This window comes from Mustelus asterias, chromosome 9, assembly GCF_964213995.1.
Source record: "Mustelus asterias chromosome 9, sMusAst1.hap1.1, whole genome shotgun sequence".
NCBI lineage: Eukaryota > Metazoa > Chordata > Chondrichthyes > Carcharhiniformes > Triakidae > Mustelus > Mustelus asterias.
In genome coordinates this window covers 57,906,808-57,934,457 of record NC_135809.1, presented here as the reverse complement: position 1 = coordinate 57,934,457, position 27,650 = coordinate 57,906,808, and the positions used below count along the sequence as shown (strand labels likewise).

Sequence of the window (27,650 nt, the reverse complement as noted above, 5' to 3'; positions counted from 1 at the left end):
ATATAAAAATATATATGTATATATATATATTGAAGTCCTTAATAGATATCTTTATTTTATTGAATCTTATTTGGCCACCTCTAGGACTGTGGCTCTGATTCTAACCTGCACCCATCCCCTCCCCCAGATCAAAGATCTTGCGATCTGAGCACTTTATTCCCCAGGGGGAGTGTGGCAAATTGGGAAATTTCCTGACTTGCAACATACCCGCCTCAAGACTGAAAATCCAGGTGCAAGAGTCAGCGTAGGCATGATAGGTGGAAAACCCTCCTTTCCTGTTGTAAGATTTTACATGTTGCAGGAAGCAATGTTATTCCGGTTATACTATAGTTACATATGCTCTACGGGGTCAGCAACTCAACTCCATTCAATTTTCTCTTATGGTACTTTGGATCATGTGGATGACCCAAAGCAGCTTCACAGTGCGGAGACATGACATTCTGCAATTCTGGTGTTTGAAGAGAAAATTGGCAGCTGTTTTTATGGTTGTATGTCTTTTTTTCAACATTTAGCGAGCAAGTTTCTTTAACCAACAAATCCTTCCTTCCCCTTTTGATTAGTCAATGTAACTAGACATCCAGGAAACTAAGGTTTCCGTAAACTGCTGAGAAAAGAGCTCAGTTTGTGAATCACAAGACCCATCCTAGTGACTGAACAATCCAAGCAACATAAGAGATATTTTGAACAGAGCTGGAAGAGAAAGGTAGAACCAGCAACTATCTGAAGGAATAGATCAAAGCTTTCTTCAATCTAACCTCTCTTATGCAGTGTGTTGTGAAGTGGCCTTAGGCAAATTTAGCTGCAAATGCTTTTTGCTGAGATGGGGAAGGAGCTCCAATGTGACAGATGAAACTTGATGTCAGTCAGTATACGATGATGCATTTTGAAGTAAGTAACTGCAATCATTATTCTTTGAACTGAAGTATCCTCAATACTGTGGGAGTGCAGAGGGAGTAGTGGGTACAGGTTCACAGTCTGCACCGCAGTTTGATAAGATCATTAAGTTTAAGTTTATTTATTAGTGTCACATGTAGGTTTATTTTACTACTGCAATGAAGTTACTGCAAAAATCCCCTAGTCACCATACTCCGGCGCCTGTTCGGGTACACTGAGGTAGAGTTTAACATGGCCTGTGCAACTAACCAGCATACCCTTCGGACTTGGAAAGAAACCGGAGCACCCGGAGGAAACCCACGCAGACACGGGGAGAACGTGTAGACTCTGCACAGATAGTGACCCAAGCCAGGAGTCAAACCCAGGTCCCTGGTGTTGTGAGGCAGTAGTGCTAACCACTATGCCACTGTGCTGCTCCTTAAGACAAGTTAATGAAGCTCTGGGCCTTAATTACAAGGAGTATAGTCTCTGCACGGTAGCACAGTGGTTAGCACTGCTGCTTCACAGCTCCAGGGTCCCGGGTTCGATTCCCGGCTCGGGTCACTGTCTGTGTGGAGTTTGCACATTCTCCTCGTGTCTGCGTGGGTTTCCTCCGGGTGCTCCGGTTTCCTCCCACAGTCCAAAGATGTGCGGGTTAGGTTGATTGGCCAGGTTAAGATTGCCCCTGAGATGCGTAGGTTAGCGGGATTAGCGGGTAAAATATGTGGGGGTAGGGCCTGGGTGGGATTGTGGTCGGTGCAGACTCGATGGGCTGAATGGCCTCCTTCTGCACTGTAGGGTTTCTATGATTCTATGATTCTATGAAAACCATGAGAGAATGATGGGCCTGTACAAAAGCTGAGTAAGACATCAGAGAAAGTGCTGTGCACAATTGTGGGGCACTGACCATAGGTAGGATATAGAGAAGAAATAATATAATTCATTAAGATGCTGCTTGACATGAGCAAATGCAAAGGACCTCATGAAAAATTACATTTTATTATTAGAGCAACACAGATTATGGGGTGATGCGGTCTAAGTGTTTAACATTCTGACAGGGTGGGACAGGATAAAAAGATGCAGATTGTTTCCAGTAATTCAAGGGTCTGAAATAAAGGACCCTAGAAATGTCAGACCGAGAACAGAGAATGGGAGAAACTACTTCACACAAAGGGCTGTGGAATTAATTTAGTAGTTACAGCAGAAGCTATGTCAACATTCAAGATTAGATTGGCTATGCAGATAAATGAAAGAGGCTGGAAGGATATAGGAACAGGTTACGGAAATGTGGTTAGGACTATTTGCTCATTTGGTAAGGAGAAGTCAAATGGCCTCTACTCATGTTAGAACTTCTGTGTATTTCTGTTCCCAATATTCTGGGGTAATTACTGAGCCTCCAATTTACACTTCTCTGTCACATTCCTCTTTCCCACTGTCTGGAATTCAAGGAGCTTGAAGGAAAATAAATTCTAAACTGTGTGTAAGTTCTGCAAGGAATATAAAATGTATTAAATTATGAAGTCGGGGGGATCTAGGGAGGTGGGAATGAGCTTTGAAGATTGTCATTTGATATTTGTGGTTTCGATTTGGACTTTGTGAGATCGCTACTGGTGTAATTTTCAGAGGTTTCACTGCTGATACAAAATGCAGCTCGGGCAATTGGGCTTTTAGCATTGGCAGCCTATTTCAAACCAGAGTGTCTAGTGAGACTGAAAACCCAGGGAGAAGAGCTTCATAAAGTTACCCCTCATGATTCTATCTTCATTTGTATCAGGGGTACTTGGTTACAGGTTATTATATCATGTTTTTTGCTCTGTGGATGGAATTCTGGCTTTTTAAAATGACTCCTTGATGCTCTCTGCATCAAAGGTGTTTGATCCAAGGCCAGAGGTAGGGCTACAAACGTGTAGTCCTAATTTTACAACCTCTCAATTCTGGAGGAATACTGTCAGTGAATTTATGCTCATGGGTCAACATCGTAAGTTCAATGAAACACAAAATGTAGCTATGGTGACTGAATCTGACCATGATACGTGCAACTTGAGAGTTTGACTTTCTGCTGTCATTCATTGTTCCATTCTGTTAAAAAGCAAGAAATGGCTCTCTCTCCGTGTATATCTTTAGTATAATTGACCTTCATCTGAATGCCTGAAGACCGCACGCAGAAAGGGAGCTTTAGGATTATTAATGAACTGAACCCAACCCCTGAGCAAACACTAATAAACAGTGTGTGTTGAATTTAATTAAGTTCTTCTCACTGACTCTCCCTTTTGCTTTGGGTCTAACAACTTGTGAGGTTGGCATGGGTACCGATCATCCTTGTTCCTGGGTGAGAATTTAATATAGGTGTAGTTTTATAGAAAACGAGGAAACATATGACTCTATAAGATGACTGTTTTTGTCCCAATTAGATTACAACCAACCCTTTGTTTTAGAGCCAAGTAGTAAGTGGCTGCTCAGCACTGCCTGAACAAAAACTGAAATGAATTGGAACAAAAAGCATTTTGCTATAAATAGAAATTGCTGGAAATACTCATCAGGCCTGACAGCATGTAATAAAGAAGAAAGAGAGTTTACGAGTGGAATTCCCCCCACCACCACCCGCAGCATGTTTTCCGGCAGCAGAATTGTATTGCCATTGCCTGCCGATGAGATCTTCCAGTCCCCCCAATGTCTATGGTGTTTTCCAATGCTTGTCCATCCTGCTGCTGAAGTACCCATCGCAGCAGAGGGGGAGGGGGGGCTTATCTTCGGCGGCGGGACTAGAAGATGCCACTGGTGGCAAGAGCTGGAAAATCCCACATGAGTCTGATCGCTATTCTTAACACAAGGCTATCGACCCGAAACCTTGGCCGGAATTCTCCCAAAAAGATTCTAAGTGTTGAATTCCCGGGAAAACTGGAATAATTCACGCTGTTTTTTTCAGTGGGAATTCACACCAGAATCTCCCAAACTCTGTGCACTGCAGAGGTCACAAGCATGTATATTATTAGATTTCAGAGGCTGAAACAAGCGGGCCTCTGTGCATGTACAGTGGCCTGAACTGTCAGCCTCCTGACTGCTGACCAGCTCAATCGCTGGCCAGCCTGGAACCCCCACAGTGCTGCCTCCCCAACCGGCCCACGGCCCAATTGCAGCCTCCTCCGACCATTCTCGGGGCCAGCCTCGATTTCCCTCCACCCTCCCGGCCTGCCCCAATCTCCAGCCCCGTCCCAGCAGTGCCAATCCCCCTCCAGCCCCCCCAACCCCCCCGGACCCCAGTCCACCCAATCGCTGGCCTCCCTCCTGCCCCCATTGATCCCAATGACAGCGGGACCTCCCACCTCCACCGATCACCTCCTAGGACCCGCCCCTATATGCCCCTTGGGTGCTGCCAGGGTGCTCATGCCCAGGGGGCACCAACCCCCACCACCTGATCCCCTGGGCGCCCAAGATTGCCCCCCCATCACTCCAGCGAGGTCGGGCTGCTAGTTCCCCGAAAGTGGTGAGCTACTGTAAACCCCACTGGAGTGAAATGCTCTGGTGGGGTGGGAGATGCTGGCGGGCCTGGAGAATTCAGTCCCCGGCCCGCTAATAACATTTAAATAGTATGCTAAATACTATTTAAATGCTGACCCCGCCTCCTGGCCAATTTCTGGCACGGCACAGACGCCGCAGGAAATCCGGCCCAGGGAGACACAAGCGCGGTACGAATGCTCACGGGAACCCCACGAATTAGCGCAGCAGGATGGGAGAATCGCAACTTTTAACTGTTTCTCTCTCCACAAATGCTGCCAAACCTGCTGTTTCCAGCCTGTTTTTTATTTCAGATTCCAGTCTCTGCAGTTCTTTGCTCTTGAGAGAGTCAATCCCCAATTTTCTCCCAACATTAGACCTCTCTTCTCTCCTCACAGATGAATAACGGGAGCTGGCAACGAACTGAGAATAATAAAAAATCCGATCCTGTATTAACGTCAGAGGCTTTTGAGTTGGAAATTCATTAAATTTCTCTTTGCCTGTTGCCAAGCATACCATGACGTGCAGAAGTAGAACCCTTGACTTTTAAGGTGAGGTGGGTGCTTGTAAGCTCCCCAAGTGAGAGTGAACTCAGGGATTTGGAAACATGAATTTTACCACCTCGCCTGCCCCAGAATCGGGGCAGGTGAGGCTCGCAGAACGGCATTCTCTGTTGGCCACGGGCAGGATCTTATGAGCCTTTTGGGGGGGGGGGAGAGGGGGCTGAGCTTCACATCCCTAAATCTTTGAGTCCTGGCCAATGACCAGGATGAATCTAGAAGGCCAGAGGAGACGCAAGTTCAATGACAAGAGGCTGTAACTGGGATCCTAAGAGAAAGGTCAGCACCAGTCAGTGGGATTAGGGGTCTGAAGGTGATTGGGGGCAGTTGAAACCAGAATTGGAAGGCCTGAGGATTCATTGTGGATCCTGGAGGGAAGCGCTACTGGTCACTTTGGGGAAAAAAAATCATTGATAAAAGTCACTTTTGAAAATGCTGACCTTGGGTTACTCTGGGCAGTCAGCTCCACTCACTGTGATTCAGCTCTCGAGCTCCACACAGTGCGGACTCCCCTTGACTGGATATCAGGACCTGGATTTCCATGCTTCAGTGCACAATTGGAATGGAGGCAGGAAGGGATTTAAAAATGACAGATGAGACCCAATTCTGGGATTCCCCACCCCATTCCTGTCCTGTGGTATTTATATAGCTGAACAATAAGGGTGCAGGTAGCGAGCTTGCACTCAGCAGACCTACTCCTTGAGTGGGGTGAGCATTTTAGACTCACTTACTATTTTCATGGCTTGGGCCTGTTTTGTTACGAAACAATTTATGGCACCTCAGAGGAGTGTTGAAACTTGCAGGAACCCCAGACACAAATTGGGAACCAAAAAAGAACTGTTACCTGCTCCTGGAATTCTCTCAATGATGGGTTTTGAAATACATTAAAAAAGTGGTGTTTTCACTTTCAATAATTTGGTGTATTACTTTAAATTGCGTGTTTTCACTGCCGTGAGTAAGTGGCTCTGTTCTGCAAAGGTAAGCTGACTATTATCATGACATATTACCATGGCCACCGGTTAAGTGTTGACATGCTTTAGAGTACTTTTCCTAAAAGGGAAAGTACCATAATACATTCGAAATACTACTTCTGTAATGTTTCGGACTGGGATTCTAATGACCAGCAATCTTTAGCTTTGAAAAAATGGCCTTGCTGTTTAAACATTGAAAACAATCAAAGCATCTGTTACACTTTGCTTTGGCAGGCAATCTGCTTTGAAACTGAAATGAAATGCAGCTGAAAAAGGGTTGACTCCATTATTGACATTTGCCAAGATTTGTTTTAATTGCTGGGGCTATTATGAATTCTTGTCTGAGTTTCAAAAATGTCAGAACTATTTATCCCAACAGGGGCTTTATTTTCCCATTTTCATCTCCAGTTTTGAGAAATTATTAAAGGATTATTTGTTTTTTATGTCATCAATTGATAAGTGTTTTTATATCAGATTAACTACTTGAGGGAATTTACATTTTTGATTGGGTTTTAGGGATGAAAGTTTTTTTCAGTATGAAGTGTCTTTGAATATGATGGCTCTATTAGATTATTAGAGTCTAATATCTTAAAAGTTCATTTCAAAGGTATCCTGAGGCCTACCCATTGTGGATATTGAATGAGTGGCTGTGGAGAATACATGTGACCATGGAGAACATGGGTTTAAGTATGGAGGACATGGGGGCCTGGAAGGGGAAGATGGAATGGGTTTGGGTGAAGGTTTGACATTCCTGATTAAAACTGGGCTGACATCCCAGTTTCCAGCCCTCTCGCCTAGCCATCCACCAGGCTTCCTTGCTGAGACACACAACAGTGACAAACCTTTATAATACACTCAGAAAAATTGTTATTTATCCAAATACTTAATCATACCAAACTGAATTACTGTATAGTCTTGGTCTGTTCAAAAGTACTGCTGTAAAAGGACTGAGTGAAGATACTGGCAGGTGATTTGGGGGGGGGAGAGGAGGGACATGTGAACAGGAATAAACGATTCAGTCCCTGCTCCACCATTGAATTAGATCATGCCTGATCTAACGGCTGATAAACTCCATTTATTTGGGCTGGAATTACAAAGAACAAAGAACAGTACAGCACAGGAAACAGGCCCTTCGGCCCTCCAAGCCTGTGCCGCTCCTTGGTCCAACTAGACCAATCGTTTGTATCCCTCCATTCCCAGGCTGCTCATGTGACTATCCAGGTAAGTCTTAAACGATGTCAGCGTGCCTGCCTCCACCACCCTACTTGGCAGCGCATTCCAGGCCCCCACCACCCTCTGTGTAAAAAACGTCCCTCTGATGTCTGAGTTATACTTCGCCCCTCTCAGCTTGAGCCCGTGACCCCTCATGATCGTCACCTCCGACCTGGGAAAAAGCTTCCCACTGTTCACCCTATCTATACCCTTCATAATCTTGTATACCTCTATTAGATCTCCCCTCATTCTCCGTCTTTCCAAGGAGAACAACCCCAGTCTACCCAATCTCTCCTCATAGCTAAGACCCTCCATACCAGGCAACATCCTGGTAAACCTTCTCTGCACTCTCTCTAACGCCTCCACGTCCTTCTGGTAGTGCGGCGACCAGAACTGGACGCAGTACTCCAAATGTGGCCTAACCAGCGTTCTATACAGCTGCATCATCAGACTCCAGCTTTTATACTCTATACCCCGTCCTATAAAGGCAAGCATACCATATGCCTTCTTCACCACCTTCTCCACCTGTGTTGCCACCTTCAAGGATTTGTGGACTTGCACACCTAGGTCCCTCTGTGTTTCTATACTCCTGATGACTCTGCCATTTATTGTATAACTCCTCCCTACATTATTTCTTCCAAAATGCATCACTTCGCATTTATCCGGATTAAACTCCATCTGCCACCTCTCCGCCCAATTTTCCAGCCTATCTATATCCTGCTGTATTGCCCGACAATGCTCTTCGCTATCCGCAATTCCAGCCATCTTCGTGTCATCCGCAAACTTGCTGATTACACCAGTTACACCTTCTTCCAAATCATTTATATATATCACAAATAGCAGAGGTCCCAGTACAGAGCCCTGCGGAACACCACTGGTCACAGGCCTCCAGCCGGAAAAAGACCCTTCGACCACTACCCTCTGTCTCCTATGGCCAAGCCAGTTCTCCACCCATCTAGCCACTTCTCCTTGTATCCCATGAGCCTTAACCTTCTTAACCAACCTGCCATGTGGGACTTTGTCAAATGCCTTACTGAAATCCATATAGACGACATCCACGGCCCTTCCTTCATCAACCGTTTTTGTCACTTCCTCAAAAAACTCCACCAAATTTGTAAGGCACGACCTCCCTCTTACAAAACCATGCTGTCTGTCACTAATGAGATTGTTCCGTTCTAAATGCACATACATCCTGTCTCTAAGAATCCTCTCCAACAACTTCCCTACCACGGACGTCAAGCTCACCGGCCTATAATTTCCCGGGTTATCCCTGCTACCCTTCTTAAACAACGGGACCACATTCGCTATCCTCCAATCCTCAGGGACCTCACCCGTGTCCAAAGAAGCGACAAAGATTTCCGTCAGAGGCCCAGCAATTTCACCTCTCGTCTCCCTGAGCAGTCGAGGATAGATGCCATCAGGCCCTGGGGCTTTGTCAGTTTTAATGTTCCCTAAAAAACCTAACACTTCCTCTCTTGTAATGGAGATTTTCTCTAACGGGTCAACACCTCCCTCCGAGACACTCCCGGTTAACACGCCCCTCTCCTTCGTGAATACCGATGCAAAGTATTCATTTAGGATCTCCCCTATTCCCTTGGGTTCTAAGCATAATTCCCCTCCTTTGTCCCTGAGAGGTCCGATTTTCTCCCTGACAACTCTTTTGTTCCTAACGTCGTTTGCCCCACCAGCACAGCGAGTGAGAACGGTGAATTTGGCATTGAGCCAAGTTTCCATTCACTGCAGAGGGACCGGATAATCCGGGCGAGGTCAGAGAATCCCAGCCTGGGTTATATATCATTTGGTAAAAGTACGTAAGAGAAAATCAATCAATCTGAGTTTTGAAATTGGCAATCGAGCTAGCTTCAACAGCATTCCGGAGAACGGAATTTCCAGATTTTCCCTTTGTGTGAAGAAATGTTTTGCAACATAACCTCTGAAAGGCCTAGCTCTTATTTTAAGATAATGTTCACTTGTTCTGGATTGCCCCATCAGAGGAAATGTTTAATTGTCAATTCATGCTTTGTTTGGTATAATGGGCATTTGCCACATGGCTGCCTACCTTATTAGTGTTGCCAATAAATCTGGTCAATTTATATCCTTATGAAATGGCACTCTGGATGATGGTTGCCATTCTTTTGTGCAGTAACAGTTCTTTGGTTTGGTGCCATTCTTTTTAAAAGCAGATTGAATATATAAAAATATCTTCTTGTTTAAAACTGTGCTGACTGTTTTCTAGGTCTATCCCACCACCATCCGTTCTTTGGGGTTGGGCTGTTGTAGTTCGATGGCTCGAATTGGAGCAATGATTGCACCCTTTGTAGCACAGGTGAGTATCTTTCTATTTCAGGGAATGGGACGGCCTTTACTTGACAACCAGAATCTGGGGGCATAAAAATTTCCTATGTTCATTTCAGTGAACAAATATTCATATTTTCAGTTGGGATCATGTTGGAATTCTCCTTTATTTGTATTGTTGGTTGATTTCTAATTATTTCTAATCATTGAAACTAATCGTGATTTAGCAAGAAAAAAGACATCACTCTGAACCCTCTGACACCCCTGTTCTATAGAACTTTACTGGAGTGATTTTGAACAGGTTAAAGAGGAAACTTCACATCAGATCCAACTTTGCCTCCATAATAAGAAAACTTTTCTTTTTGTTTCAAAATACACCACCAACATTATTGTTCTGAGTTTATAAGAAGGACAAACCAGTTCTTAAATCCTTTGATAAAATGATCAATAAAAGTGCCTCTAAGTATGAATTAACCTTCCAGATTACATGGTATTTAATGAGTATTGCATTGACCAAGAAAGACCGGCAATAAGTGGTGACCTTGTTGGTGATGTCCATGTGCTGTTGTTATGGACAGGAGAGGGGAGCCTGCTCAACGGCACTAATTTTTCCCCTCTCCATAGGTCTGTAAGCAGAAAGGGTGTCTTGTTTCTTTTTTAATAAGTGATGATGTATTTCCCAAGCCCTCGGTTTCTATGTGATCCAATCTCTACCAATAACCCCACAAAAGGTTTATTTACCACACACGTTCAAAAACCATAAAAAGGAGGGTCTGCCCCCTCTGCACACATACAGGAAAGAGAGCACTGGAGAAAAGAAGATTTTACAGGACAGAGACCTGTGGACAGAGACCACAGAGAAACTAATTATTGGTTGACATGAGATCCAGAGTTCAGAATCAAAGTCTCAAAAGGAATTCCTTCACAGAGGTCAGCAGGCTGCAAACTGATGACGTAAAAGTTGTTTTACTGGTGGTGTTGACTTCGCAAGATAAAATAGGCACACAGTGATGAATCAGTTTGTAGGCAATGGTACAGAACTATTAGCAGAGGTAAATGAGGCTGCTTGGCCAGATCTCCTTCTGTGCGGCCTGCTAGTCTTATGTTAAAGCAACAGACTGGCTTGCAGCTCAGGAAGGCAATATTAACCTGTTCAACAAGCCAGAGTCTTAGGTCATATGGCTTTATCTCTCTACAATACCTTCATCAAAGGACGTGTAAGCAGCGTGTGGAATTTGGCTTTGTCTCCAGGCGGAATTATCTCAGCCATGATGGGTTGATAGAGGTGCTATTTGTTGAGGATCTGGTGTTTGGGAAGTCAGTGCCTCTGTGGACTCCCTGAATCTGCTGGCAGCCTTAATACAAATGACCTTTGTGTAACCCCCTCTGAAGTTGGGCTTTGCAATCCCCAGGCAACCTATTAGCGTCTCCTCGGCAATAACGAGGTATGATATTTCCGAAACTGCAAAATGGCTTCTTTTGCTCTGGGGACTTGCAGGTGGATGGGCCATCTTTATGGTCTTTGTTCAGTCAGATGGTCCAGTTTAAAGTAAAGTAATAGCAGGTTCTGTGAATGAATAATTAAAGGGAAATTTAAAAATCTGCCAGGCAATTGATAATCCTGTTTGAAATCCAACAACAGTGCAAACGTACCCAAACTGAGGCTGATTTAAGTAAAACTGAAAATATTTGGACATGAGATGACAAGATCAATCTGACTGAAGAAAGCTCTTTAGTCCATTTGATCCCACCCTTCCAGATTATTCTCTGTGAAGAACATTGTGAAGACCTGAGTTTGTGAGAGATGCTGTGAACCTTTATCCAAGCTTGTCAAGTGATCCTTCTGAATTTTGCAGCGGAACCTGGTGAGTTAATGAAGCTGGCTCTCAGTATCAAAGCAACTATAGGCATTGAGCCAATGTAACCTCTCCCGGTGCTACACCTTGCTTCACTCTTTTTTATTTACCAGTTGTCATGATCAAATAATGTGCAATAACAAGTTAGGAAAAAACAATATTCTATTGACAGAGAGCGGAATTTTACGCATCTCCCATTGGTGGAGTTTTCCGGTTCCACTGAAGAATCATCCAGCGTCATTGCAGCACAGAAGGAGACCATTTGACCCCTCAAGTTCATCCAATCGGTCCCTTTGTCCCATTCTATCCCCATATCCCTGCAAGTTTATTTCACTCAACTTCCCAACTAATTTCCTTTTGAAATCATTCATCATCTCCAATTCCACCATTCCAGGAGGCATTAAGCTGCTTTAAAAATGTTCTTCTTCTCAATCTCCCCTGCATCTCTTGCTCAAAACCTTAAAGGAGTGTCCCTGGTCCTTGTACTGTCAACTAATGGGAACAACTTACTTTTTGTCTACTTGATTTAAACCTGTGATAAGCTTATACACCTCCACCTCAATCTCCATTGCTCCAAGGAGAACAACCCAAGTTTCTCCAATCTAACCTTGTGGCTGAGGTCCCTCATCCCTGGAACTATTCTGGTAAATGTCCTGTACAACTTTTCAAGGATGCTCCTATCCTTCCAGTGGCCAGAACTGGTTGCATTACTCTGGTTGTGGCCAAACCAGAGCTTTATAAAGTTCAACATAACCTCCCTACTTGGTATTCAGTACCTGTATTTAAGAAGCCCAAGATCCCATATTCTTTGCTAATGACTTTCTTAATATGTCCTGCTATCTTCCAGAATTTGTGCATCTATGTTCCAAGGTTGCTCAGTCCCTGAATACTCAGAAATATGCCATTGAGTTTCCCCATACCTTCTGCCAAAGTGCATCCCCTCTGCGTTAAATTCTATCTGTTATTTGTCTGCCCATTTTACTAGCTTATCTGTGACTATTGCAGTTCCCCTCATGGGGGAATCTAGAACTAAGTGGCAAGGTTTAAAAATAAGGGTCACCCATGAGGAGATGAGGAGAATATGTTTCTGAGGGTCATTTGGTCTTTGGAATTCTCTTCCCAGAAAGCAATGGAGTTTGGTCATTGAGTATATCCCAGGCTGAATTAAACAGATTTTTGATCAACAGTGAGTGAAGGGTTATGGGGGAAGGCAGGGAAGTGGAGTAAAATCCATAAACAGGTAAGCTATGATTATGCAGGTTAGGGAGGCCAAATAGCCTCCTCCCATTCTTAATTCTTATCTTATTTGAATCATCCTTACGGTTGGCCAAACTTCCATAGAGTCATAGAGCTTGACAGCACAGAAAGAGGCCCTTCGGCCTATCATGTCTGTGCTAGCCATCAAACACCTATCTATTCTAATCCCATTTTCCATCACTTGGGTCTGTAGCTTTGGCGGCATTATGGGATTGCAAGTAGTTACCTAAATGCTTCTTAAATGTTGTGAGTATTCACGCCTCTATCACCCTTTCAGGAGTGAGTTCCAGATTCCCACCATCCTCTGGGTAAAAAAAGTTTTTCCCTAAATCCCCTTACAATCTATTGCCCCTTGCCTTATGCCCCCTGGTTATTGACCCCTCTACTAAGGGGAAAAGTTTATTCCGATCTACCTATCTATGTCCCTCATAATTTTGTACACCTCAACCAGGTCCCCCTTCAGCCTCCTCTGCTTTAAGGAAAACAACTCTGCCCTCACCAGCCTTTCTTCATAGCTGTTTTGTATCATTACCAAATGGAAAAATTTTACTCTATTCCAAATCATTTATGTATGTTAAAAGACAATGTACCTAATGCTTGTGAAATACCACTGCCTACCCTTGTCTAATCTGAAGAACACCCATTTATCATGGCTCACTGCTTTCTTTCCTTTATTAATGAGCCTTTTATGTGGTACTTTATGAAATGCTTCCTGAACATCCGTGTAGACAACATCCATTGCATTTACTTCATCAAAAAACTTGATTAGATCGGTCAAGCAGGATTGGCCTTTTACAAGTTTTGCTGGCTCTCATTAATTAACTCAAACCTTTCCAAGTGCATGATGATTCTTTTTCAAAATCACTGTTTCTAAAACCTTACTCATCACTGCTCAACTCACTGGCCTGCAAGTACCAGGTCTATTTCTTGAATCAGGACTTCATATGTGCCTCTCTCCAACCTTCTGGCGCCTCTTCCATATTTAGGGAAGATTAGAAGGGGAGGTGATGGTCTACTGATATTATTTGCTAGACTATTGCCAGGTCCCCATTGGTCCAAACGTGTTGTAAACCCTACTGATGTGGCATCACTTCATGTGGAGGGAGGGTGGGTAGAATTCCTAACCGGGGGGGGAATAACACAGTGGGGAAGCCCATGGATGAGATGTGAATGTATGATAATTGGGTTCCTGACCTTACATGGCAGGAACCCCGTTATGTCATTGGTGAGGTGTGGGGAATATCTGAAAGGGAAATCATGCCGGTGTAAAAGCCATTTGGGAGCTCCCGTTAGATTCTCTGCACCCCCTGAAAATGGGCGTGGAGAATCCCAGCCTTGGTCTACCTGGTCCACGTAACGCCCCAGCACCAGTTATGGCACCCCCTCCTTCCTAGCTGAATGGAGAACATATTGGCTAGCAAGTTCTCCTGAAAATATTTCAGAAATTTCTCCTTCCTCCTTACACTTTACTTTAACATTATCCCAATTCATATTTGAGTTATTAAAGTCCTCCAATAGTACCACTGTATAATTCTTGCACATCTCTGTGACTTCCATGCAGATTTGCTTCTCTATCTCTTTCTCACTATTTGGAAGCTGATGGAATACCTCCAATTGTGTGAATATCTGCTTTTTGCTTCTCAACTCTAACCAAATGGATTCTGTCTTTACCCCCCAAAGACATCCTACACTGTCTTCTCTAGTCATTACTGCCAGGCCACCTCCCTTGTTTTTCCTATATTTTTTGAACACCTTGCATCTCTGAATTTTAAGTGTTCAGTCACCAGCATTTTTAAGCCCTGTTGCCATTATTGACCCTACATCATATTCCCGCACATTATTTGTGCTTGTAGCTCACCAGTTTTATTCACCACACTTTGTACAAGCATTCTAAAGCTGGCATTGTATCCTTCATAATCCTTATTAGTCTGTTTCTATCTGATATGATGCCACTTTTTTAGAGGCATTTGTTTTTGACATGACTATCAAGGAAAATTAGCGCTGGTAAAGATTTGAAAGAAAATAGGTGTTGGTAAGTATATGAAAAGTGGCAGTAAATGGCCTAACCAGTTCTTTGAAAATGGTGTTGTCTCCAGCAGATTAATGCAAAATTTCAGTGAACCATTTCATTCAAAATCCATCAGCCTTCATGTCTCTTTAATGCTAATGTTTAGCCATCACTGTTATCTGAACTCAGTGCATCTGCTAATTATTTGTGTTTGCTCCATCTAGGTTCTGATGGGCACATGGCCTGTAACAGCTCTGTGTTTCTTTAGTGCTATGTGCATCATTTGTTCTGTTTTGGCCTTTACTCTGCCCATTGAGACTAAGGGACGCGCAATGCAGGTGAGGATGGAATCGCACTCCTTGAAGTATCCTCAAGGCTAGATTTTGATAAACCATTTTACTTCCACGCTGACCCTTAAAAGTGATGTGTTTAAAAGGGTTGCACCCTATGCTAACACTCTTCCCTCTGGGTTAGAACACCATGGGATCCAAGATTTGAGCTAACACTCTAGTGCAGTATGGAAGGAGTGTTGCACTGCTGAGGGCTGTCTTTCAGATGGGATATAAAGTGAGGGCCATCTTCTTTCTCTGATTAATGCAAATATTGCACTATTTGAAGAAGCACAGTAAGAAGTCTCACAACACCAGGTTAAAGTCCAACAGGTTTATTTGGTAGCAAATACCATAAGCTTTCGGAGCGATGCCCCTTCGTCAGATGGAGTAGTTATCTGTTCTCCAACAGTACACAGACACAGAAATCAAGTTACAGAATACTAATTAGAATGCAAATCTCTACAGCCAGCCAGGTCTTAAAAGGTACAGATAATATGGGTGGAGGGAACATTAAACACAGGTTAAAGAGATGTGTATTGTCTCCAGACAGAACAGCTAGTGATATTATGCACGATCAGGGGGAAAGCTGTGGCGAGCTGTGGGGGTTATTGATAATGTGACATAAATCCAACATCCCGGTTTAGGCCATCCCGGTTTAGGCCATTATTTAGCCCAACGCATGGTACATTGGGGAAACCATGCAGACGCTACGACAACGGATGAATGAACACTGCTCGACAATCACCAGGCAAGACTGTTCTCTTCCTGTGGGGGAGCACTTCAGCAGTCACGGGCATTCAGCCTTGGATCTTCAGGTAAGCGTTCTCCAAGGCGGCCTTCACAACACACGACAGCGCAGAGTCGCTGAGCAGAAACTGATAGCCAAGTTCCGCACACATGAGGATGGCCTAAACCGGGATGTTGGATTTATGTCACATTATCAGTAACCCCCACAGCTCGCCACAGCTTTCCCCCTGATCTTGCATAATATCACTAGCTGTTCTGTCTGGAGACAATACACATCTCTTTAACCTGTGTTTAATGTTCCCTCCACCCATATTATCTGTACCTTTTAAGACCTGGCTGGCTGTAGAGATTTGCATTCTAATTAGTATTCTGTAACTTGATTTCTGTGTTTGTGTACTGTTGGAGAACAGATAACTACTCCATCTGACGAAGGGGCATCGCTCCGAAAGCTTATGGTATTTGCTACCAAATAAACCTGTTGGACTTTAACCTGGTGTTGTGAGACTTCTTACTGTGCTTACCCCAGTCCAACGCCGGCATCTCCACATCATGACTATTTGAAGAAGGGCAGGGATTTCCAAACGAACATAATTCCTCAACATCATCAAAACAGAGAAATTGGTTAATTATCATGTGCCTTCCTGTGTGCAGATTGGATGCCATTACAAGAGGAATTGCACTTCAAAAGAATTTAAATATCCTTATGCTTATTAATGTGCCCTGCCCTTCTCTGTACTAATGCCCTGCCATCATTTTACATCCACCTGAGAGGGAAGATGGGGCCTGAGTTTTGGATCTCATTCAAGAGATGGTTCCTCAAATATTGCCGCAATCCCTCAATACTGCACCGGAAAGCCAGCCTAGATTGTTATGTTCAAGTCCTGGAACAAGCATGCTCCCAAAACATCAGGAGATTGCTTGCAATTTTCATGATGGCTAGAGTGGGGTGGTTGAGGCTTTCTTGAACCAGCTCAGAAGCAGATTGGGTTGCCATGAGACTTTAAAAGGTAAATTTATTCACTTTTCTTTGAGGGCCCAGGAGGAGCAGAGGTCCTGCTCTTTTGCAGCCAACAAAGAAAGATCAGGCCAGTTCTACCCCCGGGGAACATCCTCCCTTTGCTCCTACGAAATTATCACTGAAGCTTCTCCACTACAACATGACCATGGAGCGAGTGATGGTGTGTGGTTAGCAGTCACTTCCTGCCTCTGGTATATTATGAGGCCTAGTCTTCAAAGGGACAGTGCCTGCATGCCTATGATTGCCAAGTCAGTCAGATACTAACTGATCTCTCTGCTTTCTTGCTGAGAGTTAAAAGTGACTCTTCAACAATAATAACAAACAATTGCATCTTTTATATAGCACTTCTAGCAGAATAAAATATCCCAAGGTGCTTCACAAGAGCAGTAACAAACAAAATTTGACACTGAACCATGTTAGGAGATATTAGCATAGTGACCAAAACTTGGTCAAAAATGCATCTTGTTGAGGTTTAGGGAGGGAATTTTAGAGTTTAGGCAGCTGATGGTATGGCTGCCAGTGGTGGAATGATGGAGATCAGCATTGTCAAGAGCCCAGAATTGGAGATGAGCAGAGATCCAGGAGGGTTGTAGTGCTTGAGGAGTTTACAGGAATGGGGCATGGGCAGTGGCAAGGAAACAGAGGAATTGGAAACCAAAGCTGAAAAGTTTTAAATCCAAGTGTTTGTTGCTGAACTGGGAGCCAATGTAGGTCAGCAAGCACAAAGGTGATAGGGTGAATCAAACTTGGTGCAAGTTGGGATTTCCCCAGCAGAGATTTGGGTGAGGTGAAGTTTATGAAGGCTGCAACATGAAGGCTGACCAAATGAACATTGTAATTGTTGAATTTAGATGTAACAAGGCGTGGATATGGATATTAGCAGTTGATGAGCTGAACTGGGCTGGAGACTAATCTTGAACGTGAGGGTCTGTGCTTTAAGAGTCTGTGTGGAGTTTGTGCGTTCTCCTTGTGTCTGCATGGATTTTCTCTGGGTGCTCTGGCTTCCTCCCATAGTCCAAAGATATTCAGGTTATGTGGATTGGCCATGCCAAATTGCCCCTTAGTGTCCCAAGATGTGTAGGTTAGGGAGATGAGTGGGGTAAAAAGCAGGGATAGGCTTTTAGTTAGGTGAGTCGGTGCAGACTCAATGGGCTGAATGGTCTGCTTCTGCACTGTAGGAATTCTATGATTCTATTATTCTGTGAAGATCTCACGAGAATAATGAACAAGATGCTTGGAGGGTGCTAAGAAGCATCCACCAAGCATCTTCACACCAATGTCATTCTGGGAGATGGTTTGCAACCTTATATTTTAACCCTTTAATTTGTTGCCAGCTTTAACCAGCAGTTTTTATCTATTTTCCAGGAGATCCATCCATCCACCTCCAGTATTTAAACTTCAGTTGTGTAATCGATATTCGACAGAGCAGATGGAATCTCTCCTCGATACCTTTGGAGCACGGTCAACAAGGAGAGATTGAAACGTTTGCTGGACTGTCTATGTTGTGTGATATTAATTCCATTCTACTTTGGATCATATCTTACTGACGACATACATTAATTTATGTCATTGTCTCACATCCTTCAAACATCAATCACAAGTTGCCTTTGACAGAGGAAGAAGTTTTAGAAAGGCTGATTGTTGGGGGGAATTTGTTCTGCTGTCTGCACTCAGGAATCAACTTAGTGGCATAAAATGTCGCAAAAAATAATAAGCATATGAAAAATTGCAACAGTGATCAAGGGGAAAAAAAACATAATTTAACTTCCTTAAGTGCAACAGTACTTTCCATTGTGTGGGTTGGGACAAGCATCATTTGAAACAAGCACCACTTATGTTCTCTCCCTGCCAGCAATGTTGCATCTTCTGTTCTCTGAACTGAAGTAGATCTCAGGTCTTAAGAGCACATCATCTTCTGTTGCTAGTCCTCTCTGCCTCTGCCATGGAACTTCACAATCCTCTGATCCTGAAGAAAGATCTGTCTCATCTTTCGAACCATCTCCCTACGCCTATAATTAGTTTCTGTTAAAGTTTGAGTTATCCAGTGGCTTTTGTCAAAAATATAACCATTTAGTTGAGCAGCAAAGCCAATTCTCTGGTCGTCAGCTTGTCATGTTCTGCATGCCTCCATATCTGCCCTTGTATATTTTCTCATGACCTTCAAAATCATAAACATACCTTCCTCCATTTTATTGATAATGCTATGCTGTGTTAATAGTGCCCTTCCTGTTCCTCATAAGCGCCAGATGCATTGTCCCATTTTCTGATTCCTTGCTATATTGAATTCAAGACTTTATTGCACTAATTCTTTCAATCGACCTCAAGGCTGTGGAAACCCCTTCACTTCCCTGAGCCATTCCTTCCTCTCATGAACTAAGAGCTCTAAAAACAATGTTGGCTACTTCTGGTGATTCAACTCAACTTCTTTATGCTGCTTTCAAACTCAGTGTTGTTCACTATGAAGCCTCAGTTCTTCACCAGGAGCCCTCTCAGCTGAGTTTTAAAAGAAACTGCACACACCAAAGTTGACCCAAGTTACTGAGGCATTACACCACTGCTTTAATGGATGTTAATGGCTCAGGCTAACTGAGGTTTATAGAATGATTTTGCATAGAATGTATATAACAAAGATAACATCAAGCTGGCTTTCTGGTTTGCTCTCCCACTGAAGAACAGTACTTGAAAAGAGCACTGATCCAAAAATCAGAGATAGCCACACCTTGATTTTCGGTCAAAAAATGACGACAACCAGCCAAATGAATTAACAGAAAAATCAGAACCACGGCACCATGTCACACCCAACTGGGAAATTAGCCCTTGACATCGGAACTTGAGAATTAATAGACAAAAAGAAGGCCGAGGTCTACTTAACTTCACCTTCTGGCTCCTGGTAGCTGCATGACGCAATGGTAGTATAGATGTTGACTAACCGTGCAATCAACCTCCATGAATTAGTCAACAACAGACTTGGACATGATGTGAGGAAAATCCCAAGCATAGGTCCTCAGTCACCCAAGCGTATTGTACTCACCACATGGTGAGAAATTGTGCAGTTGCACAAGAGTAACTGAGAGTAAAAAAATGCTGCATTTTATTTTCTTTGAGGAATGTTTTGTCATTTTTATCGTGTTGAAGGCTATTTGGGTACAGACTTTTTTATGATTGCATTACAATAAACTTCTGCTGTTTGCACACAAATGTTGTAGAAGCTTCCCGTTTACTGATATGAAATTGAAATGCTTTAGGAATATTTTTCAGCTATGTTGAGTTTATATTTGCTAATCTGCAGCTGAATTTATTACAGATTATTGCTGCAGTGGAATTGAGTTTTTCTTTTGTTTCAAACCTGTCATCCCAAGTATTCTTCAGTCCATAAATTTCCACTCGTCATGAATCCCCACAAAACTTTAAATCATCAGATCTCACAATACATTTTGAGGCCATTCAGCCCATGGCACCTATGCTATCTTTTTGAAGGGACCATCCAATTAGTCACCATTCCCCCTTCTCTTTCCTCATAGTCCAAAGCCATTTTTTTCCCGAGTATTTATCTCGCTCCCTTTTGAAAGTTACTATTGAATCTGCCTCGACTGAAATTTCAGGCAGCGTCTTCCAGATCATCATCCCTTGCTGCATGAAATCAAAATTTCTCTTTATTCCCCTCCTCTGGTTCCTTTGCAGTTATCTTCCCAGGAAACCTCGTCCCCGATGGGATTCTCCGGTACTGCCGCAGTGAATGGAGTTTTGTCTGCACGTCAAGTTCTCTATTGTCACTGTCAGCAAGGGCGGGCAAGGATGAGATTGGCGAATCATGCCCCTTAAATCTGTGTGTATTGGTTACTGATTCCTATGGAATCAGCTCTGCTTATTTACTCTATAAAGATCATTCCTGGTTTTGAACATCTCTATGAAATTTTCCAGTAGGGAAATTAGGGCAGCATGGTGGCACAGTGGTTAGCACTGCTGCCTCACAGCCCTAGAGTCCCGGGTTAAAATCAGGTCACTGTCTGTGTGGAGTTTGTACATTCTCCCCTTGCCTGCGTGGGTTTCCTCCAGATGCTCCGGTTTCCTCCCACAGTCCAAAGATGTGCAGGTTACGTGGACTGGCCATGGTAAATTGCCCCTTAGTGGAGGGGATTAACAGGGTAAATACGTAGGGTTACAGGGATAAGACTTGGGTGGGATTATTGTCGGTGCAGACTTAATGGGCCGAATGGCCTCCCTCTGCACTATAGGGTTTCCATGATTTCTATGAACAACTTACTCTGCTAACAAGTTGTGCTCACAGCAAGAAAAAAATTAGTGTTTGATCTGAATTGAATTCACATGCTTAAGCACGACACAGGCAGAGCAATTCCACTGTTCTATAACATTGTGATAACTCGAGGCGACTTGGTATGGCAGGTTTAGAAGATTTATTCAACGAGACGAAACTATTTACAACTAAAGAATTTGCAACATGACAACACAGGTCTGTTCCTAGCAACTTCCCAACTCGCTCTGCAGGCTTCCAGCCCTGGAGATGTGTGCCTTCGCTCCTCATAGGCCAAAGTTTGTGCGCTGGCACTCCATTAGTTCAGGCGTGGTCACATGGCCCACAAGGATCACCTCTTAAAGGGACCACATTACCGCACTCCTTCTCTGCCCCCCCCCACCCATCCCACCCTCTTGGACTATACCTATGACAAAACGAAAGAGAAGAACAGTTAAAAGCAATAGGTTTACAGTGGGGACACCAAGGCATGGAGAGGGGGGCTAGAGGGGGTGTAACCCGTATGAACTAACCGTTCATAATGTCAGTCTGTCCGGAGACGTCCAGATCCTGGAGAAACGCTGCAACTCTGCCAGGATCAGCAGCGAATAGATTAGCAACCTTTGATCCTAGGCTGCTGCTGGCCCCTTCCTCTGCATCGGCCACTGAAGCTAGGGTTTCCCTTGGTTAAACCATGGGTGCTGAAACCTCAAGTTCAGAAGCTGGTGCAGATGAAACCGATACAGGATCCACTTGATTATCTCCCGGAGCTGCCTCTACCCTCTTACACAAGTGGTCAACATGCTTCTCCGTTTGACGGCCCTGTGCCTCCACCACGTATGAGACTGGCCTTGTCTTCTCCACGGTCCTCCCTGACACCCAGGCAGGTCCCTCACCAAAATTCCTTGTCAAAACGAGGTCATCAACATTAAACAATCCGTCCCCTTTCTCAGCATCTTGAGGCTCTTTCTGAGAGGGTTGTCCAGCCTCCATCCTCCCCGACAATTTTGGGAACACTAAGTCTAAGTTACAGTTACACAGGGGCTGACCCATTAGCAATTCTGTGGGCGTGACCCCAATGGTGGCCTGATATAGGGCGGGATCTTACCAGCTCAGCACGTAGGGGGGGGGGTTGGCTGAGGCCATGATCGGGGAAGGGGAAGGAAGGGGGGGAGGGGGGCAATGTTCGGGACGGTGATCGGTGGGGAGGGGGGGCAGCATGACAGATCTCATCCTCACGATAATGGCTTCAGGTCTGACATGATAGTGAAATGCCGTTCCATAGATGCACTGGTGAAATCTCTTCACAGAATAGATGACTGCTCTGCCTTTTTTGTCAATTTGTGAGTATCTTTTCTCAGCATCTGACAAAGTCTTTGAAGAAAATGCAATTGGCCTCTCCACTCCATCTGCCATTCTATGATTTAGAACTATTCCAACTCCGTATGGTGAGGTGTCCCAACTGACTACTACCGGCTTGTTTGAGTCGAAGTGAACGAGCAATGTCAACGATAGTGAAGCCTATTTGACTTGGGCAAAAGCCTCTTTCTGCATGTTTCCCCACTTCCAACACTGGTGTTTTTTAAAAGCTGGTTTAGGGGAGCAGAATGATACATTAGGCAGGAACCTTCCATAATTGACCATTCCGAGGAAGGACTTCAGTTCTGCCACATTCCGAGGCACCAGCATTCCCTTAATAGCTTTCACCTGGTCTTCGAGTGGATGCAACCATCCACTTTGAAACTGAGATACATCACCTCATCAGCTTGAAAGGTACATTTCTCCCATTTAAAACCTTCTTTAAACCTTTTGAGGACCTCCTCCAGGTTTGCAGCATGTTCTTCAGCAGACACACCTGTAACTAAGACATTAGAACATAGAACATAGAACAGTACAGCACAGAAAAGGCCCTTCGGCCCATGACGTTGTGCCGAGCTTTATCTGAAACCAAGATCAAGCTATCCCACTCCCTATTATCCTGGTGTGCTCCATGTGCCTATCCAATAACCGCTTAAATGTTCCTAAAGTGTCTGACTCCACTATCACTGCAGGCAGTCCATTCCACACCCCAACCACTCTCTGCGTAAAGAACCTACCTCTGATATCCTTCCTGTATCTCCCACCACGAACCCTATAGTTATGCCCCCTTGTAATAGCTCCATCCACCCGAGGAAATAGTCTTTGAACGTTCACTCTATCTATCCCCTTCATCATTTTATAAACCTCTATTAAGTCTCCCCTCAGCCTCCTCCGCTCCAGAGAGAACAGCCCTAGCTCCCTCAACCTTTCCTCATAAGACCTACCCTCCAAACCAGGCAGCATCCTGGTAAATCTCCTCTGCACTCTTTCCAGCGCTTCCACATCCTTCTTATAGTGAGGTGACCAGAACTGCACACAATATTCCAAATGTGGTCTCACCAAGGTCCTGTACAGTTGCAGCATAACCCCACGGCTCTTAAACTCCAACCCCCTGTTAATAAAAGCTAACACACTATAGGCCTTCTTCACAGCTCTATCCACTTGAGTGGCAACCTTTAGAGATCTGTGGATATGAACCCCAAGATCTCTCTGTTCCTCCACAGTCTTCAGAACCCTACCTTTGACCCTGTAATCCACATTTAAATTAGTCCTACCAAAATGAATCACCTCACATTTATCAGGGTTAAACTCCATTTGCCATTTTTCAGCCCAGCTTTGCATCCTATCTATGTCTCTTTGCAGCCTACAACAGCCCTCCATCTCATCCACTACTCCACCAATCTTGGTGTCATCAGCAAATTTACTGATCCACCCTTCAGCCCCCTCCTCTAAGTCATTAATAAAAATCACAAAGAGCAGAGGACCAAGCACTGATCCCTGTCCAAATTATACCACCACTTTGGGGATTCCTTGTAACAGGCTCTCCATGGGGGTGCGCTGAAAATGGCACAGGCTGACAAAACACCAAATGGCAATCGGGTATACTGATACAACTCCTTGTGGGTAACGATCCAGCTGAACTCCCCTGTTTACCGTTAGTTTCTAGTCCCCGCAGATCCTCACGGTATGGTCTGGTTTCAAGAAAGGGACGATGGTTGTGGCCCATTCAGAAAACTGCAAAGGCTTGATGATGCCCAGGTCTTGTGATTGTTGACCCCATAAACCAAATGATCTCTTAACATTTCTCCTAATGAAGGCATGAACTCAGGGTTCAGCCAGTTGTCAAAGATTGGCCGCAAATTGGAGACTGTCACTCCCAGATTCCTAATAGCAGAGAGGAATTTGTACCTTTGCATGATAACAGAATGTTGGGGGGGTTACAGTGACCCTTAACTAAATTGACTAACTGGTCAAAGGATTTTGTGTCTAGAAGTTTGGGTGACGTCAAACTCCTCACCAGGTTGTAGGTCTGTGGACTGCAGACTGTGAGTAGTATCACCTTCAGTTTCTCCCCAGTTGTTATTTCATTTGTCATGAAAAAATACCGCAGTTTCTCAACGTACTGCCCTCAACTCTTGACTTCAGGATCGAATGGTTCTATTTTCCTGAATAATGGCATCTTTAAAATGGAGTTTGTACCTTTCCTCTGTTGGACTTTGGATGATCACTCTCCTCTCCCTCTAACTGTGCACTGCAGGCTTTCAACAACTGATCAGGTTTGTCCTCGTCACCAGTGTGATAATTCGAGGTGACTCAATATAACAGCTATAAACCAAGAAGATTTATTCAACGAGACAAAGCTATTTACAACTAAAGGATTTGCAACACAACAACACAGATCTGCTCCCAACAACTCCCCAACTCGCTCTGCAGACTTCCAGTCCCTGGGATGCACACCCTCACTCCCAATTGGCCAAGGATCATGTGCTCGCACTCCATTGGCTACAGCCTGTCAAGGATCGCCTCTTAAAGGGGCCACACTACCACAAACATGTTGCATGTTAGGGGACCTTCAATGCTCTCTGTCACCTCATCTGAAAGATAGTTAATGCTTTGCTTTCATTACTGTTATGTTTTGGCTAAATCTAATAATTTATTCTTATTGACCAGAATAATTACACAAAAGCATGATGCCAGCAAGAACCGTGATACAAATGCTTATAACACATCAAATGCTAGGTCAGTTCATGAGGATTTAAGATGCCTTCTCATGAAAATAATTCTTACACAACTTGACAAACTGCTAATCTCTGGAGAAAATAGCTTTTCCTGGGCTTATTAATCTGAAGTGGGTGATTTAAGACCTCTATTGGGCCACTGACTTCAAGGCCCTGATATTTTGGTGATAGGATACAACAGGCAGTGAATTACTGCAAATTAGATTATTTAGGCTCAAGAAATCATAACAAAAGCAAAATTCTGAAGTGGAATGCTGAATAAAGATGAATAACAAAGGTATATGTCAAAAGAAGACTTCAACATCCCAGATGTTAAGTTTGGGGCATTAAACTGTTCAGTTATCCTTTACAGATAATGGATGCTTCTTAATTCCACTTGTCTGACTTTTACCTATATCGGCAGGAAGAATTTTGTTTGAATTGGTGTTATTTCATGGCTTATGATGTTATATTTCGTGTACAAAAACATTGGGCTGGATTTTGTGGTGTCCTGCCAAGTGTATTTTTAGTAAGGAGGGCAGATTAAATAAATCAGGTCACCAGCCCAATGCCTACTTGCCTAACTCCAATTTGGCTCCCATAATATGGGGGGATGGGTAAGATGCCCTTTAGTGACTAATTATTGGGTATTTAAGTGTCTAAGTTCACCTCCGCCACCATAATATGCTGGCCAGTGGAACATGGATGAGGGTAAGCGGGCTGTTTTTTCACCAGCTTTGGTGAAAGCGTGAGAAGGAAGGGTGTTACCTCCTTTAGGGGATGCCTGTACATATCAGAGGCAACCCCCCCCCCTTTCCTACAATGATTTTATGCCACCCACTTCTTTTGTGCCTCCTTGCCTGGCCTTCTTAAACTTACCCTCCTCTTGAATCCCTCCCTGTGCTCCCCAATTCTTCCCTGTCCAAAACTGTACTTATCTGAGTCCACTGACCATGTCCTCTTCATTTCTGGGCCTGTCTTAGCAGTCCCAGCACCACCCAACACTGAGTGCTTATGGTGCTGGCATTGCTGGAGCTGCAGGCCAATTAGATGTGTGGCCAACTCCCAAGTGTGGGGCTTTCTCCCAATGAGGAGTACATGTCCAACTATAATGATAACAAATTCCTCATGCCCGGAGCCTCCAGGCCCCCCTGTGCCCCGATGTGGTCATCACGGCAGGTTTTCACTTTTGAAAGAGCGAGAATGGAAAATTTGGTATTCCAGCCGAAACTTCATTCACTTGCAGCTGCATCAGAAAATCCCAGCCGTGAATGGGGATGGAAGATTTCAGCCTGTGTGTGGGCCATTCTTAATAAAAAGAGATTTTTGATGTCAGTTTTAACATTGTGTTTTAATGAGTCGAATCTATAGCACCACTTTTACAACAAACCCTTGACCGTGCTGAACACATCGAATCGATTATGTTTTGAGGAAGTCACCAGCGTAATGGATGAGGGAAATCGGATATACATTGTCCACCTGGACCTACAGAAAACCTTTAATAAGGTACCTTCCTCACATGGAATCTCGCATCATCAGAAATCTGAAGCATTGGGTTACAAATTGACTTCAATCCCACAGCCAAGCTTGAAAGAATACTTGAGCGCACACTAAGATTACTCTTAGGCCCTTAGCATCAGTTGAATGACAACACCCTTCATGTCATAGAGGCCAAAATCTTACAAACAAGAAGAGTTAATAACAATCAGAAAATCCTTTATACAATCTACCCAACTTCAGAACTGGTAACACCCACCACACCCAGAGCAATCATGGTAACTTCCAATTTGGACTAAACTCAACCCTGTGAGTGTAGGATGGAAAGGTACAGATGCAGCCCTTTTCCTTATATGGTCCCAGTCCTCAATGAAGTACATAAATTATGAAATTTGCATGCACTTTTGTGCCTGTAATATAAAAATTGGTTCGTAATTTTCATATAATTTTAGTTGCACATTTCTCTTTCTTTAATATCCCATCCACCACTACCCTATTACCTGCTGAATTTCACACAATCATAGAATCCCTATAGTGCAGAAGGAGGCCATTCGCCCATCGAGTCTGCACTGGCAACAATCCCACCCAGGCCCTATTCCCGTAGGCACTCATACTTACCCTGACACTTGGGTTAACTTAGCATGCCAATCAATTTAACCCGCACACCTTTGGACTGTTGGAGGAAACCGGAGCACCCGGAGGAAACCCACACAGACGCAGGGAGAACCGACACAGACAGTGATCTGAGGCTGGAATTGAACCCGGGTCCCTGGAGCTGTGAGGCAGCAGTGCCACCGTGCCGTCCCATTTCCTTCCTTTCTTTCACAATCACGTGTGAAAGGATTTAGACTTGCTAGGGGAGCAGACCACACATTGACAAATGACATTCAATCTAGTTAAATGTAGTGTTATGCATGCTCTTTGGGACAACACAGAATACACATATCATTTACAAGAAAAAAGATTGAAAGAGTTCTTATTGTGCACCGATCACTGAAGGTTCATGACTAATGTAGAGAAGCTGTAGTTAAAGCTAACAAGATATTGGATTGTATTCATCGAACCACATGGTATGAATCAAAGGATGCAATTTTGACACTGTACAGGTCACTGGTCAGACTACACCTGGAGCATTATGCCCATTTACAGTCTCTCTACATGGTCAATGTGTAGTGATCTTGGGAAGATCCAAAGGAAAGTA

General features: G+C 44.0%; 1 protein-coding gene across 1 annotated transcript in view; it reads left to right on the top strand.

Annotated features, from left to right (window-relative positions):
• svopl (SVOP-like) overlaps positions 1-19,819 on the top strand; it is a 122,548-nt gene extending 102,729 nt beyond the window's left edge. The window contains exons 14-16 of the mRNA XM_078221212.1: positions 9,348-9,437; positions 14,752-14,865; positions 17,990-19,819. Of these exons, the coding sequence (XP_078077338.1) occupies positions 9,348-9,437; positions 14,752-14,865; positions 17,990-18,019 (234 nt within the window). The 3' untranslated portion in view covers positions 18,020-19,819. The remainder of the gene's footprint in view (positions 1-9,347; positions 9,438-14,751; positions 14,866-17,989) is intronic.
• The last annotated feature ends 7,831 nt before the right edge of the window (positions 19,820-27,650 follow it).